This window comes from Alosa sapidissima, chromosome 11, assembly GCF_018492685.1.
Source record: "Alosa sapidissima isolate fAloSap1 chromosome 11, fAloSap1.pri, whole genome shotgun sequence".
NCBI classification, from domain to species: domain Eukaryota; kingdom Metazoa; phylum Chordata; class Actinopteri; order Clupeiformes; family Clupeidae; genus Alosa; species Alosa sapidissima.
Window position 1 is genome coordinate 34,231,940 of NC_055967.1, and position 16,552 is coordinate 34,248,491.

The following is a 16,552-nucleotide window of genomic DNA, read 5'->3' on the forward strand; positions in this document are numbered from 1 at the left end:
CCGTTTTGGACCCGTTTATCTCATTTTCAAAATTCCTTCTGTTCTTGCTGTAGGATAAAACTAGGCAACTATAGGATAAAAGTAAAACTATCACTAGGCTACTACAGCAATATAGGCCTACGATTAATCTGCATTGCCTCGTATTTTTAACTTAACAATACTGTCAATAAACCTAACAGAAAAGGTTTAAGTCAAGACATCAATTTACTGTACAAACGTGATCACTACTCAATGGAAATATAAAATGGACATTTATGGAAAGTTACAGGTTATAAGCTATTCTGTTTTTGTTAAGTAGCCTACATTGCCCAGGCTACTTTACATTCATTTTGTGGTCAAAACCTAATTTAGTGCTTTATAGGCCTAGGTCAGTGCAGACATGAAATATTTTATCTAATAGGCTACAACTTCAATGAAATACTGCGCTATGCACAGCTAAAATATCAGAAAATGAATAACTGGTGAATGACAAGAAGTTCAATAAAAAGATTGTTTAATGCTTATTTCTCCTATTACTCCATTTGTGTGGATGGAGGCGGAACACATCTCCTCGTTGCCCAATCCACCGCCGGTTGAAACACCTGATTGCGTGTTTGGTGACCTCAGTGTCCGTGGCAGACCGTGTCACCATGTTTTTCCTCACAGCACCTGTAATCAAACAGACAGATATGTTTATGTTTATGGTATGTAGCATCCAAAGCCAAGTATGCCTACACAATACAATATATGAGATAGGTATTAAGGAGATTAAATTAAAAAAGAAACATGACTTACAAAGCTCCTCTGTTCGCTGCACGTTGAGGGCTGGTGTGGGGGTGGAGGGAGTTGAGGAGGGACTGCCGTTCCTGGCCCATAGTAAGGTGGGTGGTGTGCGAGAGGGGGAAAAAAATTGTATTAAATGGTAGTTATCTGTTAACCATGACTGATAATACACATGGGGCCTTTCTATTCACTAATATTTCAGAGATCAGTCCCTACCTTGAGTAACTCTCCGTATGTTAAATGCAGGTGCAGGTGCAGGGAGTTGAGGTGGTGAAGAGTGTTGCGGTCCTGCCCCATGGTGAGGTGCTAAGGGAGATAAATGGTTGTGATCTGTTAACCATGGTAGGCTGAGAGCTACAGGGCCAAACAATGGCAAACAAAATCAAATCTCTGGTCATGCTGGACATGAATTTGTATGTTTCAATATTTTGGTATGCACTATCTATATCAACTCCATGAATGGATTGACATTGAAATCAATGTGTTTCAATACAATCTGATAATAATGAATGAACTTTTCAGGCAATATTGCATGAATGCAGATGTTTTAACTGACAAAATATTTGGCTGAGATTTTGAAAGTAATGGATAAAGTATGCAGAAAATCTGAGATGGTAATGCAGATGCAATCTGTTGATCTGAAATGGAGTGACTACTGCTGTGTTAATATAGATGGGGCCACTGTATTCAATATTATTTCAGAGATCAGTCTTTACCTTAACAGTTTTCTCCAGGTTGAGGGGTAGTGACTCGGCTGCCTGGCACTCGGCGACATGGTGGAGCTGGAGGAATAGATACAAAGAGAGGGGAATGTCTAGCACTAAGAATGTTAACCATATCTCTAATATTAATATTATGATTTAGTTATTTCAATGTTAAGAGAGTATTACTTACTTTGCCAGTGCAATAGGCTTGGGCTTGAGGCTTCAACTGATATACCAGGCGAGTTGGAAGGTACCTCAGAGATGCAAAGTCACCATTTTCTGGCTCTTCACTGTCATCAGAGTCCCCGAAACGATGGCTGTTACATAACGATATCATTATGGTTATTGCAATCCCAAAATTTCCAAATATACATATAGTACAAGCATCTCTGGTCTATTTTGGAATGCTACGGGAATGTGTTCACATTACATTTTAACAACCCAGAAAGTATCTTACTTGATCAAGCAAACCCAACAGAGGCAATCGTAACGTTAGATGCTAGAATCCAGCCGATAAAAGTTGACGCTGCAGAACAAACAAAATAGAAGATGGGGACCACGTTCCATACAGTTAAGTTACGTTAGCATAATAAATCACAAACAGATGCCAATAGTTGTCTGAACCGACTTAAACAGTGATTAAAATGCCGAGGCTTTCATTACAAAGATGGCAGATAGAAACTAAAGTTACGTAATGTTATGATTCCAAACTTGGCAAAATGCAAACGTTAATGCACAGCTAGCTAGAGGTTAGGGCTAAACCATTATCAGTGAGTCAACATGCTGAAGTTGTAGGTAGCTATCATAGCAGACGAGTGCTTCACTGACTTCATTGACTGAAATACCAGTGCCAGTATCACCTTAATCAAGGTTTGCATCGCAAACGTGATTTCAATATATGTATAGCACTAATAGACATTAGCAATAACTTATGCAATTGCGCCTAGCAGCATGCTAGCTAGCAGCTATATGCCGCTAGCATAGTAGCACTATATGGACAACAGCGACACATTAAAACAGACAAGACCAGACTAATGTTAAATAACAATGTGTGTTTTTTAAATCACACTACCATAACATATTCTGCCGAAATTGCTATCCCATTTTAAATCAGATAGGCTACAGACTCATATGAGCATCACAGCTAACAATAACGTTAACTTTGCACAAACTGTTGCACAAAATGACAAACGTCTCTGGTTGCACTAACGTTAACGTTAGTCCTAATATCAAACAACGTCATTACAATCAATAAACATGATGATTATAAAACCACAAAGGCCAATGTTTAGCTATTGTGAATGTCGCAATATATTAATAAATATCACTTACTCGAGAGGGTTCAGCGCAACCGTGTCCCAGCAAAGAAAATATCCACTAGTATGACTCTTCTTGGCTCTTGGTGTACAGTCATGTTCAACCGTTACAGTATAGGCGCGTCCGCGCCCGCGGATCCGACATGGGTCCACTCAGGATCCGCTGTTTGACAGTAGAATTTACGGGGCCGCCTGAAGGCGGAGCTGATCCTCTGTGCGGCACCAAAACGAATGCGACAGTCACGCGGGTTTGCCGACTTGAAGGCGGATCCGCCTAGGAGTCTACTGCTGTGTGTATGTTTACAGAACTATGACAAAAGTATGACCTCAAACTGACATAGCCTACCTTGTGCACAGAGAAAGCAAAAGCCAGATGTGTTTTTTATTTATACCATCAGTGTGTAGTTGGCACATTGTGTGCTTATTATTGTGATGTGATATATTACTGTTTGATACGAAAACATACGAAAACATTTTTTACGAAGAGTTAAGCAAGGTGTGTTAGCTTTTCCAAGAGAACTACAATGTTTTGCTGATTTGGTGAAAGGTTTTCCTATTTGTATGTAGAGTTTTGCAAAAATAGCCATAGTTACAAAAATGTGCTTAAGCAATCAGAAAAAACTATAAATTGATGTATGTTATTAAGTAGCCTACACTAGTGTGCAGGCTAGTATCAGCATGTGAGTTTTTTCAAATGGATGATCAAGAGTGTTTAAACATTGGTATTTATATTGGATGTGTTTGAAATGTGCCCAGTTACAGCTAACTCTAACTCTAATATGTATTTTCCCATATAGTATGTCTCTAACTAGGCTATGATGTATCATTGTAAAACACGTTTCGTACTTTATGTGTTGTAACACATGTGTTCACCTGCCATGTCTTAATATATTCTACAATCTGGACACAGTAGATGATGATGCAGAAACAGAATGTGATGTTGAGGCATGATTGAAGACAAACACAGACAAATTCTTTGTATTTTCTCATTGTATTTTTGATTCATTTTCACAAAAAAACAGTTACAAGGGGAGGAAAGAGAGCCTTTCAATAGAACCTGAGGTATTTTGCTTCAAGCAGCCTAATGTATAAGGATTTTCTCTTAAAAAGATACCTAAATTCATCAATTCTAGATGTCGTTGCTATTTACACAACATAATAATAATAATAATAATAATAATAATAATAATAATAATAATAATAATATAAACAATTAAGCAATAATGACATCCTGCATCTCTTCATGTATTAAATAATTATAACTTTAAACAGAGAAGTAAAGAAAGACTCAGTAATATCTTGCACAGGGAGAAATGGGAGAAATCTGAATTTACAGCAGCACAAAAAGACGTGAAAAGGTCAAAAATTGCCATCAAGAAAAGCTAACAGAAATGTACACAAATAAATAACCCCTCTTGCCTCGTGGGCAGCAACAACATTCACATTTACACTGACAGGCCCCTATGTAGTACACTGTGTGTCTATTGAATCCTTTGGAAATCAATTTGGAGAGAGAGAGAGAAAGAGAGATGGGGACATGCACTGTTTGTGCTGAAGTACTGTGCTTGGTTATGGGCTTGGCGAACTAGGAGCTCCCCTGAGAACGGCAGGTGGGCATAGCCTCTGACCAGCTGGCACATGGGTCAAGGGTCAGGTCTGCAGTTAAGCTTGTGACTTTCTTCCTCTATTTCGCCAACCAAGAGGGCGGCGTGATAACTATACGAATAGCTTATGCTTGTTCATTATTTGGATGTAATACCAGAGGAGTGTTTATTTCGGTTAAGGCTAGCTATAACAAAGGATGAAGTTCTTGTTTTCTGAGAAGTTTCTAAGAAAAATCTAAGAGTATAAATCTAAAGGTCTGAAGTCAAGGGCTTGACTGTCACTCATTCTCTCCCTCATTCACACTCAAACACCCCTTGCACAATAAATAAATGTATAAATATGCAGAAGTTTTAAGGGTGGGGGAACAGAACACCGTTCCCATTTCTCCCTCCTCTCGGGTTATTCTCTTTGTGCTTTTCGGTACTCAGATGTCCTCCAAACAATGCAACAAAATCAGCAATGACAAAAGAAAAGTGATGTTCAACTGAATGCAGATTGCCATCAGTTCATGGGGACTGTTCCAGTCTTCATAATAATGGTCCATGCACAAAGGTGTGCAAGATTACTCATCTACACCCACAGTCCCTTGGTTGGCCAGGACAATGTGGCGTGTCATTACTCTGTATGTCTCTGAAAGTCACGGTACCCTTTAGAAGGACGGATGACACTTGTCCTTGGAGAAGCTGAAAGTCCATTTACATGTCAGCGCTCTCTCCCTTGCCGCTGAAGAATACAAATGTGGGGAAAGATAATTTAAAGATAAAAGCACAGCGCTATTGCTTGTCGTTGTGTATCTCTGTGTAAGTGTGTTTTATAAATACCATCCAGCAAAAAAATGAGATCAACACAAAAAAAACCTTACACAATCATTATATTATTTCTCATTACCAGAATGAACAAATAGAATAAATTAAAAAGTATTCAACCTAGGAGAAACATTACAGTCCATTAAAATAGCTATTATATATAGAAGATATATAGTGTCTGTCGATAGGGGACCAGCAGCTGTTTTGCATGCTCAGTGCTAGGGGAAGATGACATCAGGGAGGAGGTGCCGTGCTGCTAACCAACCACAAGGGGGACCCTCACCCCCACCCCCTTTAACCCACCCCCCAAACCCCATAAAACCACAGCTAGCTAGGTAAATGCTAATACTGGGGAAACACATGAGTCAGGGTTGCATCATGGGAAAAATCAGGCCATTAATGCATTCCTTTCATAAAAGGGCCTGATGTCTACTGAGACTCATCTGCTTTTGGTTGACAGGGTGGACTGTTACTGAATCACACACACACACACACACACACACACACACAATGTCCTTCATTTGTATACACTGAATGCCTGGAGTCGTCTGGAGTCCTAGGACCACAGCAGTGTGTCTTCACGACACTGTGGCATTTGCCCAAAGTCCAATAGGTGAGAAGGGGGAGAGAGGGGCTTTCTAGAGAGACACCTGGATGCCTTGATGGACACAAGCATGGCAGGAGCTGGAGCCAGAAGAATCCATGGCCAACCAGGGCTTCTTCACCCACAGAGACCGATTTTGTGTGCCACGTCAGACAGTTCATTCTGTCGAGCTCTTTCGCTTGCTGTCCAGAAATGTGCCGTTAGAAGTCGTCAGTCTGTCAAAAGTCACAGGTGGCATTGATGCGATCTCCGACGCAACCGAACAGAACAAAAAAAAGCTTCTGTGCATTATAAATTACCCATAAGTCCCTTCCCCACCCCAATGTCCCCACCCCACCCATGTTGCGGCCTGTCTCAGGCCCTAGTGGGCGGCTCTGTCCTGAGCCTTGTCTGTCAGGACACCTCGATGATCTCCATGCTGCCGGAGAAGCTGGACTGCTTGCCGATCTTGCCCAGCTCCTCGCAGGAGCGCGTCTCCGAGATGCTCTCCTCGAATTCCATCTGGCAGCTCCGCCGCTTGAACTGCTTGTCGGAGGCGCTGGAGGAGGCAGTGGTAGTGGCGCTGGCAGAGGTGGCGTCTTCGTGCCAGCTGGCCCTGGCGTCGCGCAGCTCTCCCGGTTTCTCCCGAAGACACACCGCGGACGTCGAGGACGCGGACGAGGAAGAGGCGGCCGACGAGGAGGACGTGGAGGTCAAGTCACAGCCGCTCGGCAGGCTGCTGCAGCCCAGCGCGGCGTAGACTGAACCACTACCAAAGTCCCTGCCGTTGGTGCTGCCGCTGGCAACGTTGCCAACGCCGCTGGCGTTTAAAGAATCGGAGCCGCCGTAGAACCAGGGGACGTCACCAGTAGGCGTGACGGGGGTGACCGGTGTGGTGGCCTGCACTGTGTCCCGGTGCTTGGTCCACATGGGGCCGGCGCCCAGAGGGGGCAGGCCCAGGAGCAGGCCCGGCTGCTGCAGGCCCAGGTCCAGACTAGGGCTCTTGTGCACGGGCTGACCGCGAGCCAGGCCCAGGGCGTGCACCGGCGAACTGCCCACGCTGCTGCCGCTGTGTTTGGACTTTCGCCGCGAGCGAGTCCGGCCCTCCGCAGCACCGGTGCCCCCTACTCCCCCCACCACCACACTGGGCGACCCCGCCGAGCCGGGGCTGTCCGAGGCCGGGGAGTAAGCACACACTCCGTTGGGTGCGCCGGGACTGTCCAGCTTGCAGAGCTTGGGCACGTCGTCAGAGTGGGCGGGTGGGGGCCGCGAGGGGCCATTGCTGGGCGCGTACACAGACTTGATGTCCAGCGAGAAGGAGCGCTTGAGCCGGTTGGTGTCCAGGATGCGCTCGGCCGACAGGTTGAGCCCGTTGAAGCCCTGCTGGAGGGACGTGGGCGAGCCCAGTTTGGACTCCAGGGCCTCCGGGCCCTCAGCTGTCGTCTCTTTGGTCTGGGCCTCGCCGCTATGGACCGCTTTCTCCTGCCCCGCCAGCTCTCCCGCTGACTGGCCCGAGCTGTCCTGGGCAGATGTGGACTGGTCTGCAGAGGACAGCGTCTGGAGCAGCCTCAGGTCCTTCTCAAACTCCAGCAGCTGGCCCAGGAAGTTAAAGTTGGGCGAGATCGAGGGTCTCCTGTCCTTCACGAACCTTTAGCCAAGCACAAAAAAGTAACAAATAAATATCTCGGTGCCCGTAGGTTTGAGTCAACCAAAAAAGAAGATAATGACCGTCTATTTACCCATAGTGACTCATTCTATTGACTGAGAGAGTGTAACCAGAGGCTACAAATGGCCTTTAAAACTGTATGTTTAAAGCATGGGAAACTCTGAAGAGGATTTACCGGTATGCGTCATCTGATGACAAGCCCATTGTCTTCATGATGTAAGCGATGGCGATGGTGGCCGACCTGGAGATTCCAGCCAGACAATGCACGATAACACGGCAGTTGGAGACCTTGGCTTTGTCTGAGGAGAGAGAAGGGGGAGGAAACAAACGTGAATCACCAGTACAAAGGACTGTGAAATACCTGTTCATAGCCTGCCCCCACCACTGAGGCTACCTCTCAAATTCCTCTCTTCCTGAAGCTAGAACTCACCCCCCCAATCTGCCCCGTTTACTCACTCATATCCCCCCCCCTCCCTCCATCTGCCCTGTTTACTCACTCACATACCCCCCCCCCCCCCCCCCCTCCATCTGCCCTGCTTACTCACTCACATACACAATGTCTTTGTTAACCACGCAGGGAAGTTTAGGTTGTGCTTGCGTTCCCTCATGAACATTTTCACATTCACATTTTCATTCATTTGTATTCAGCAGAGTCATTAGTCTGATGATACAGTACGCCTAATAACAGGCTCCGTAAGTACTCTGTGCTCTCCTCCTAGCGCAACCTAGCGCATTAGCACAACACCATATGCGGAGCGGCTCCTCACCGATGAATGCATTGCTTTTGTCCAGCCACGGCAGCAGCTTCTCGCAGTAGTTGTCGTTGACAGGAATGCGCATGAAGTGGCTCTCCAAGATGAACTCGGGCTTAGGACAGGTGTTGCTGGCATTCAGCACATACGTGATGCCATGCTGAGCCATCAGCTCCTGTGGGAGGGACAGACAAGAATGGCCAGTTAGGGTGAGGCCGAGGTGACGGTTGACAGTTATGACTTGTATTTGTGTGTGTGTGTGTGTGTGTGTGTGTGTAAACTTGAATGTCTATATAGCCACGCCTGGTAGAGATGTTTCTTGTTGTGTTTTCCAAGGACTTCCAGGATGTACGGTATAACTCACAATCACGCATGCATGCATGGCCAGAAAGGGACGCCCAGCTTTTCACGTGTCCCCCACACTCTGTGCTCACCTTGTTGAGGACGTCCTTCTGGGAGCCCAGGTAGAGGTGAGGCAGGATGCGCGTGGGGCCCACGTTGGCCACGGGCAGGCAGGGCTGCGACAGGCTCATGGGCAGGGACACGGCCGGCTTGCCCTCGCACAGGCCCGGGAAGCAGGAGGAGAACGCTGCAAAGCCACCTGCACACACGACAACCACACAAAGCACAGAGCACTGGTCAGTACAGGGCTGCAGAGGCTCCAAAACCTACACGGAACAACCCACAGGGTCACAGAGCACCAGAAACAAGGAGAACTGCCAAAGATGCATGCCACACAGTTCACAGTGGAACAAGTGAATAGGGATGGCTTCGTATGAAATCTAATTCAACTAGAGAGTGTGACCAAGAGTGCAGTACTAAGAGAAGAGCATAGAGGCCTGAGACAGCTGTTGGAGCTGTTGGGTTTCCCCCATGCCACAGAGCGGCACAGAGGCATCAGTGAAAGTGAGACTTCCACAGAAATAGCTCAAAGTGGCAGAAGAAACCAGACAAAAGATGGGCGGAAAGACCCTTCTCTCACACACACACACACACACACACACACACACACACACACACACACACACACACACACACACACACACACAAACACACGCACGCACGCACGCACGCACACACACACACACACACACACACACACACACACACAAACACACACACACACACACACACACACACACACACACACACACACACACACACAAACACACACACACACACACACAAACACACACACACACACACACACACACACACACACACACACACAAACACACACACACACACACACACACACACACACACAAACACACACACACACACACACACACACACGCACACACGCACACACACACACACACACACACAAACACACACACACACACACAAACACACACACACACACACACACACACACACACACACAAACACACACAAACACACACACACACACACACACACACACACACAAACACACACACACACACACACACACACACACACACACACACACACACACTCAGACAGGCATTGTCTCTCTCTTTCATGTACACATTCACACATACCTTACACAGGTTGCTCTTCACGCCCCACACATAAAAAATGTCCCATAAACTTTCTACGCCAAACTCCCACAAGCCCACAGGCAGGGTAGGGACCATGATGACCCCGTGCAGCTGCGGCTCTCTCTGCACGAACCCCGAGCGTGCTGACGTGCTGAGCGCGCTCATCTTGGGTGGCTCCAGAGAGAAATGGGGTGATGGCCCTTTAATGGGAGGTGGGGTGTGGGGTGCACTGGCATGCGTCTCACTCCCGGCTTCCTGCATGAGCTCATGTCCTCAGCTCAGCACTTGCGTCAGGGCCCGAAAATGAGGGAGGCCACAGGTGCAGGCCAAACACACACACACACACACACACACACAAGCCTGTGTCAGAGGCCTCAGTGTTAGCCTAACAGAGCGCACAAAATATGCAACCTTTGCACACTTTGACAAGTCAAACAGAAACACGCACAGACATTCACTCACGCAAACTCACCAAAACAAATACCCAAATGCACTTGCACACCTACACACATAAAACACACACGTCAAAGTAAGGTCCCACAGGCCCTTGAGGTGTTGTTTGGAGCTGGATAGAGAGAGGGCTGCAGAGGACCTGAGAGGGGACTAGAGAGAGAGCGGCGCTGAGCTTCAAGGAAAGCGCGAGTCCAGCCAGATGGATTCAGCCGATAATCTTAGATGAGCTCAGGCAGAAACTGGGACACGTTAACCCCGAGCCATGACATCACTGCACACACACGAACACACACTCACCCACAGAAGGAATACACACACAGAAGGAATACACACATACACACACACACACACACACACACACACACACACACACAGAAGGAATACACACATACATACACACAGTAGCTAAGGACTGCAGGAGAAAGGGAGGTGAGCACATGGCACACAATAGATGCCCACAAGTGAAAAGGCCATGAAGAGGAAGGGCGTGCACATTACAACACCCTTACAGTGTTTGGCATGACGACATCCCACAATGCAACAGTACCCAAATCAGGCAACATTATCTCAGTCCAAAGTCCACCATTTGAGTCTGGCATAAAAGCTGAGCAAATAGATGACTGTCAAAGACAACACTTGAATTCTCCCTTCCCCCCTTGCTCTCCCCTTCTCCGCTAAGAGTCCCATTAGCCTAATTCTCTCGGCTACTGGCCCTTTAAGGCTTGATTGACAGGCTGTGTGTTTCCTGCTATTAATGGCAGTAACCGGAGCAATGACATCACCTCTCCTCTCCTTGCACAGACCTCTCTTCCTGCACCCGTCACTTTAGTCAAAACAGGGCCAGGGCTTCTCCGCACACTGGGCTCATCACGACTGTGAGTGGCTATTTGAGCCAAATTTTCCATGACCACACACACATACACACACACACACACACACACACTCTCGCCTCACACACCTAGCCGCCACCTTGGAAAGGGGCCAGTGATCTCACCCCTCATTGCCATAGCAAACACTGATAGCTGGTCCCAGTGATCTGAAGAGCAGCGGGATTGCACTGGAGAGATCAGATAGTGGACGCTGACTCACCAGCTCATAGTGCTCACTTCACGCTGAAGCATGGGGATTACAGCAACCCTCCACCCCTATCACAGAGGAAGTTCCTGAAGTGTGAAAGAGACTCCTAACAGCACCACCCAAAAAAGAGAGAGATCAATAAAAACGTACAAACTTGGGGGAGAGAGTGCAGAGATTGTAAAGAGAGTGGTGGCGGAAGGCAACGAGAAAACTATCTCTGTCCACTCTCTCTGTACCACGTGGCTTTGTCACAGTGACCTGTTCGGTCGTCGAGTCCAGTTCCTTCAGCTATACGTAGTGTGCCGTCTCACAGAGGAACTCTACCACACATCATCAGAGTTAAAGGTTCAAAAGAGTCACAATGTACTTTGACCTTTATATCAGGAGAATGAGGTAAGTTTGCTGTTACTGTGTCACAGTCTATGATGCAATCTCCCATTACTCATCCTGTCACTTTAACTTTAATCATGTAACAGTGTCACGGCACTGTGACCTTTACCACGACATGTTTACACCATGTTAGCGCTCCCGTAGCACAATGGACTAGACATCGCTGTGCAAACAAAGCATTGTGCCAGAGTCGCAGGTTCAAATCTTCTTGAATTTCCCCTTGAGGATCAATAAAGTATCTATCTATCTGTCTGTCTATCTATCTATCTATCTGTTAGCCTGCTGTCAGCCGGGTCAAGCCAACGCTCACTGGTGAAAACAATGGGGGGAATACCCTGAGCAGAACAAGGAAGTCTGGGCTGCAGATGTGGCATGCAGCTGTGTATAGTCTTCCTTCCAGGCTCAGGTGAAAGGAAGGGAGCACAAGCCTTCAAAGAGTGTGAGGGGGGAAGATCCATCAACCTTCCAGGGTCATGTTGACATCAACACTTGGCAAGATCGACGCAGCTGAGCCCGGGCCTTGACTCATCGTCGTCATCATCATCATTATCATAATTGTTGTCTGTGAGCTAGGGAGTTTTGGCCAGAGCAAACAGGAGTTTGGCGGAGGCTTAGTCATGGAGTTCAGTCCCTGGGCCAGCTCATACAGGGCACATGAGCTCTGAGCTGGCCTCTGGATGGGCCATGGCCGCCCGAGCCGCCCGCCCGCCTCACAGTCATTCCGGAAAAACCCCTGACACACTGTTGTGTAAAGTACCTACGGATGACACCTGAAATGACGCAGTAGAAAACACACAATGTCTGGGACTGAGTGTAAACACACTGTGTGGAGGATCAAAGGATACACACACAAACAAACACACACATACACAAACAGGCCCATGCTTTAGTTCAGTGAACTTTTGTAAACTTTTGCTGCCTCGGGTCCACGTGACGCACATCAGACGCTTTCACACTCGTCAGTGAATGAGCTCACACTGCTGTTCTAGAGTACACACACACACACACACACATAGAGGCATGGAGAGGGCACAGTGGCGCTGAACTCTGCCCAGCCGCCTGCTTGCCCACCCGCTGTGCCCCTGGCAAGGGACAGCAGGCACCGTGCCACCCTCAGAGTCTTACTCCTCACCCACCTCCCCAACAGCCTCCTCCCGGCGTCTTACATAACTCTCTCTAAGCAGTGGGGATCTGAAGACACACTCTGCGCTACTGCCACTGTGTTCTCAGATCAGATCAGGACAATGCAGTCCCACCACAGAGCCACCTCACACTGATCTGAGAACAGCCCACTGATCTGAGTTCAGAGGTCAGAGTTCACTGCTCAGTAGGACAGTGCTGTGTGAATGACCTCATAGTGGCAAGCTATCAAATAATGTTCCATCAAAGAGAGCCAGAGAACATGTCTGCCAAATGAGGGTCTGTGTGGGAGCAGTCCTCAGCCGAACTGAACCCAGCTCAGCTGGGAGGCATTCCACCTCACTGAGCCTCCAATTGGGCCCAGGGTGAGCATGCACACACACACACTTTTCACATGAAGTCTATGTCTCTTAAACACACGCACACGCACACACACACACACGCACACACACATATTGAGAGGCATGCACACATGGGCACACACAGACACCCATTTGGGCTTCAAGTTCATTGAATAGGCCCAGCTGCATCCATTGAGGTGGCGAATGGCTGAAATGGCCACATTAACCCCCTTTGCTTTGATAGAAGAATACCCAGAGCACTGCTCCTCATCTCGTCCTAGTAAAGTCTTTTAGCTTGGCTGCTGTGTGTATGTGTGTGTGTGTGTGTAAGGTAGAAGACTCTGGCCTTTCTCCAAAGGCATTGATCAACCTGAATGGAGATGCTGTGCTGTCACCCCCCACCCCCAGCACACACACACACACACACACACACACACACGCCCCTCCTCCCTCCAGCTGCAGGAGACATGACGCCATGGTGGAGGCTCCATCTGCCTGCTGCCACACACTCCCATTAGCATTTCAATGAGTCCCACATGACATCATCGCTCTCACACACAAAAACACACACACACACACACACACAGGCCTGCATCAACCCCCACGCACACACACTACGATCACTAGCATCCCTTATTTATGCGCGCGCACACACACACACACACACACACACACACTGAGGAAATGAAGCAGTGGGGGGGACTGCTGAGTGTTTAGGCTCTGGCACCACTCTACTCCGTGCTTGACGAGTGTTCACGTCGGCTGAATGTAAACAGCTCAGGAAGTCAGCTGCCTCCTCGCCGCCTCTGTGCCTCTGACCTCCTCTCTCTCCCTCTTGCATGTCTCTCCATACTTCTCTCCATCTCTCTTATTCTCTCTCTCTCTCTCTCTGCACCTCCTTCTGCTCATTTCCCTATTCCTCATTCCCTCCATCTCCTTCTCCCCCCCCCCCCCCTCCTCTCCACCCCCCTCCTCCTGCTAACAGGGTCGGTGTGGTCCACATCATATGGGTTGGTTGTTTATGGTGTGACACATCCTTGTTTGGCCTTCATACTGCTTTTGTATCACTCATGCTCTGTTTACACAATGACATATTGCAGCCACAAGCTGACACACACACACACACACAAACACACACACACACACACACACACACACACACACACACACACACACACACACACACACACACACTCATTTTCTAAGTAGCTTGCTAAAGCACCCTTAAGTACCGGGTGTAATATTGGACACCTGCACGGTAATTGCTCTCAAGCTGAGAGTGTCTGTCACCAAGCCATCTTTCCCTCCACTTCCTCATATACTGAGCCACACACACACACACACACACACATACCTATGACTTATGCAAGCTACTTCCAATGAGATCATCACACTTCAAACATATATGATGCAAACAATAAATAATGTATTAAAAGTCAAAAGATACCAATAGCAATCTATTTTTCTACCAGGGAACATAGAAGGCTAAGGCAAAGTTACTAAAGTGTCATTCACACCAGCTGCAAACAGTAGTCTATTTTTGCACAACTGCACACACACACAAACACACGCACACGTACACACACACATCCGCACACACACACACACACACACACACACACACACACACACACACACACACATCCGCACACACACGCACACACACACACACACACACACACAAACACACACACACACACACAGGCACCTCTGATTTACACACCTCGTAGATCGCGTCCTTGCTTAGTTCTGCGGACTCTGACTTTCAGCTGCATGTCTGGCCGGCGAGGCTGCGTCCAGAAGCAGTCCTCAGCTATTGGTCTGATCACCATGTCGAGAGGCATCTGCTGGGCCAGCCGCGGTCACCCCCAAAACAATCACAAAACACACTCCCCAAAGACCCCAGAACAATTCCAAAGTCCAAAAGTCCAATCCTCCAGCTCGGGGCAAAGATAGTGAATAAAATAAAACAAGCCCTTCTTGCTGTGGCTAGTAATTCATAAGATGACCACGACAGCTGTCACTCCACACAGCTGGACCGGAGCAATGGAGAGCTACACGCACAGATGTGGAGCAAGTAGAAAGTAAAAAGGTAAAGTTAAAGGGAGAGAGGGTAAAGATTTCAGTGCTGTGCAGCAGATATACAGCTCCTTCCTCTGACTCGCTCTGTCGTTGTGTGGCTCCAACTGAAAGTGTAGCTCCCTATTGTTGTTCATTTACCCCCCTCCTCTCTCTCTCTCTCTCTCTCTCTCTCCCCCTTCCTCCTCCCTTTCGCTCTAGGTCTCTCCGCCTTCTCCCCCTCCCTCTCTTTCAAAGAGTGAATGAGCTCACTGGATATGAGGGCGTCTCGTGCTCTCTCTCCCTCTCTCTCTATTTCTCTCTCTCTCTCTCTCTATTTCTCTCTCTATTTCTCTCTCTCTCTCTCTCCCTCTCTCTCCCTCTCTCTCTCTCTCTCTCTCTCTCCCTGGCGGAGCAGCAGTTTGGTCATAGCTCATGTGTAAGGCATGCAGCCACATTCCTTACTCAGCCAGCAAATATGCCTCCAACTCGGAGGCCCACACACACATGCTTCCTCACAAGAAAGTAAAAAAGAGGAAGAAAAAAAAACACATTTCCAAACTGACGGAAAAGTCTCTTACAAAACAGCACACATAATTATATTCACATGACCCTTTTTTTACAGTCAAACATCAAATGCCTTCGGAATCATGTTAAATCTCATCCATGCCTGGGAAACATATGCTAAATCTCTATGGCTTTGGTATGAGCAGGAATCTGCAGCTTTGAGGGAATGTGACGAGGGTCGCAGAATGATCCGGAGCTTTCACACTCACAGGAAGCATCCGCACTCGACAGAGCCTAGGAGACGTGTGCTTTTATTTCTCCATAACAGGCCGTTGAACATTTACATACTACACCAAGTCGCCCTGGCAAGCGTTACAATAAAAGATTAACCAGTCGTCAAGATAAGCTAATGCAGGACACACACTCTTTCATTCAACCGACAATTTCATTCACACACTCATGCATATGAATATACATAGGCTTATATATATATTTCCTATTGTCATGTTGGTATTCTTAGATATGCAGTCTTAAAAATATAACATGGGGTAAGATAGAGGAGCTGCAGCTAATTACGGCTTTGCAAGAGGCTAAATATTACGCCGTGGTGTTTTCCTTTCCAGGGCACGTGTCGGAAAAGCTTGGAATAGGTGTGTTGCTCATTCTCTCCCTAAGATGGATCACGGAGATGGGCTGTGTTATATTCCGTTGTGTCATGCTGCGAGTTCAAATAAACAGCACCAAAAGCAGTCCGCTCCAGATGTGTGTGGTGACAGGCCCTAAACGGGGGTGCTTGCGTGCACCTGTTGTCTCACACATTCCACTTCTGCAACTGCTCTCGTCTGCTTGTTTATGCAGAGGCTTAG

The 16,552-nt window shown here is 47.5% G+C and overlaps 1 protein-coding gene and 1 long non-coding RNA gene across 5 annotated transcripts in view; both read right to left on the bottom strand.

The window, feature by feature from the left end:
* Positions 1 to 476: 476 nt before the first annotated feature.
* LOC121724346 lies at positions 477 to 1,038 on the bottom strand. Its single transcript, XR_006035189.1, has 3 exons — positions 979 to 1,038; positions 775 to 845; positions 477 to 648 (listed from the first exon to the last, which is right to left on the bottom strand). It is a non-coding gene; the product is annotated as an uncharacterized LOC121724346 (long non-coding RNA).
* A 2,716-nt stretch (positions 1,039 to 3,754) lies between these two features.
* The window catches only part of dusp8a (dual specificity phosphatase 8a), a 44,258-nt gene continuing 31,460 nt past the window's right edge, over positions 3,755 to 16,552 (bottom strand). For 3 of the 4 annotated variants that reach the window (XM_042110944.1, XM_042110943.1, XM_042110945.1), the window contains exons 4-8: positions 8,629 to 8,795; positions 8,210 to 8,369; positions 7,618 to 7,741; positions 6,185 to 7,424; positions 3,755 to 6,118 (exon numbers count right to left, since the gene is read on the bottom strand). In XM_042110944.1, the coding sequence (XP_041966878.1) occupies positions 6,191 to 7,424; positions 7,618 to 7,741; positions 8,210 to 8,369; positions 8,629 to 8,795 (1,685 nt within the window). In that variant the 3' untranslated portion in view covers positions 3,755 to 6,118; positions 6,185 to 6,190. Of the gene's footprint in view, positions 6,119 to 6,184; positions 7,425 to 7,617; positions 7,742 to 8,209; positions 8,370 to 8,628; positions 8,796 to 14,844; positions 15,316 to 16,552 lie in introns of those variants that run through there. The other variant, XM_042110946.1, reaches the window with a different exon arrangement.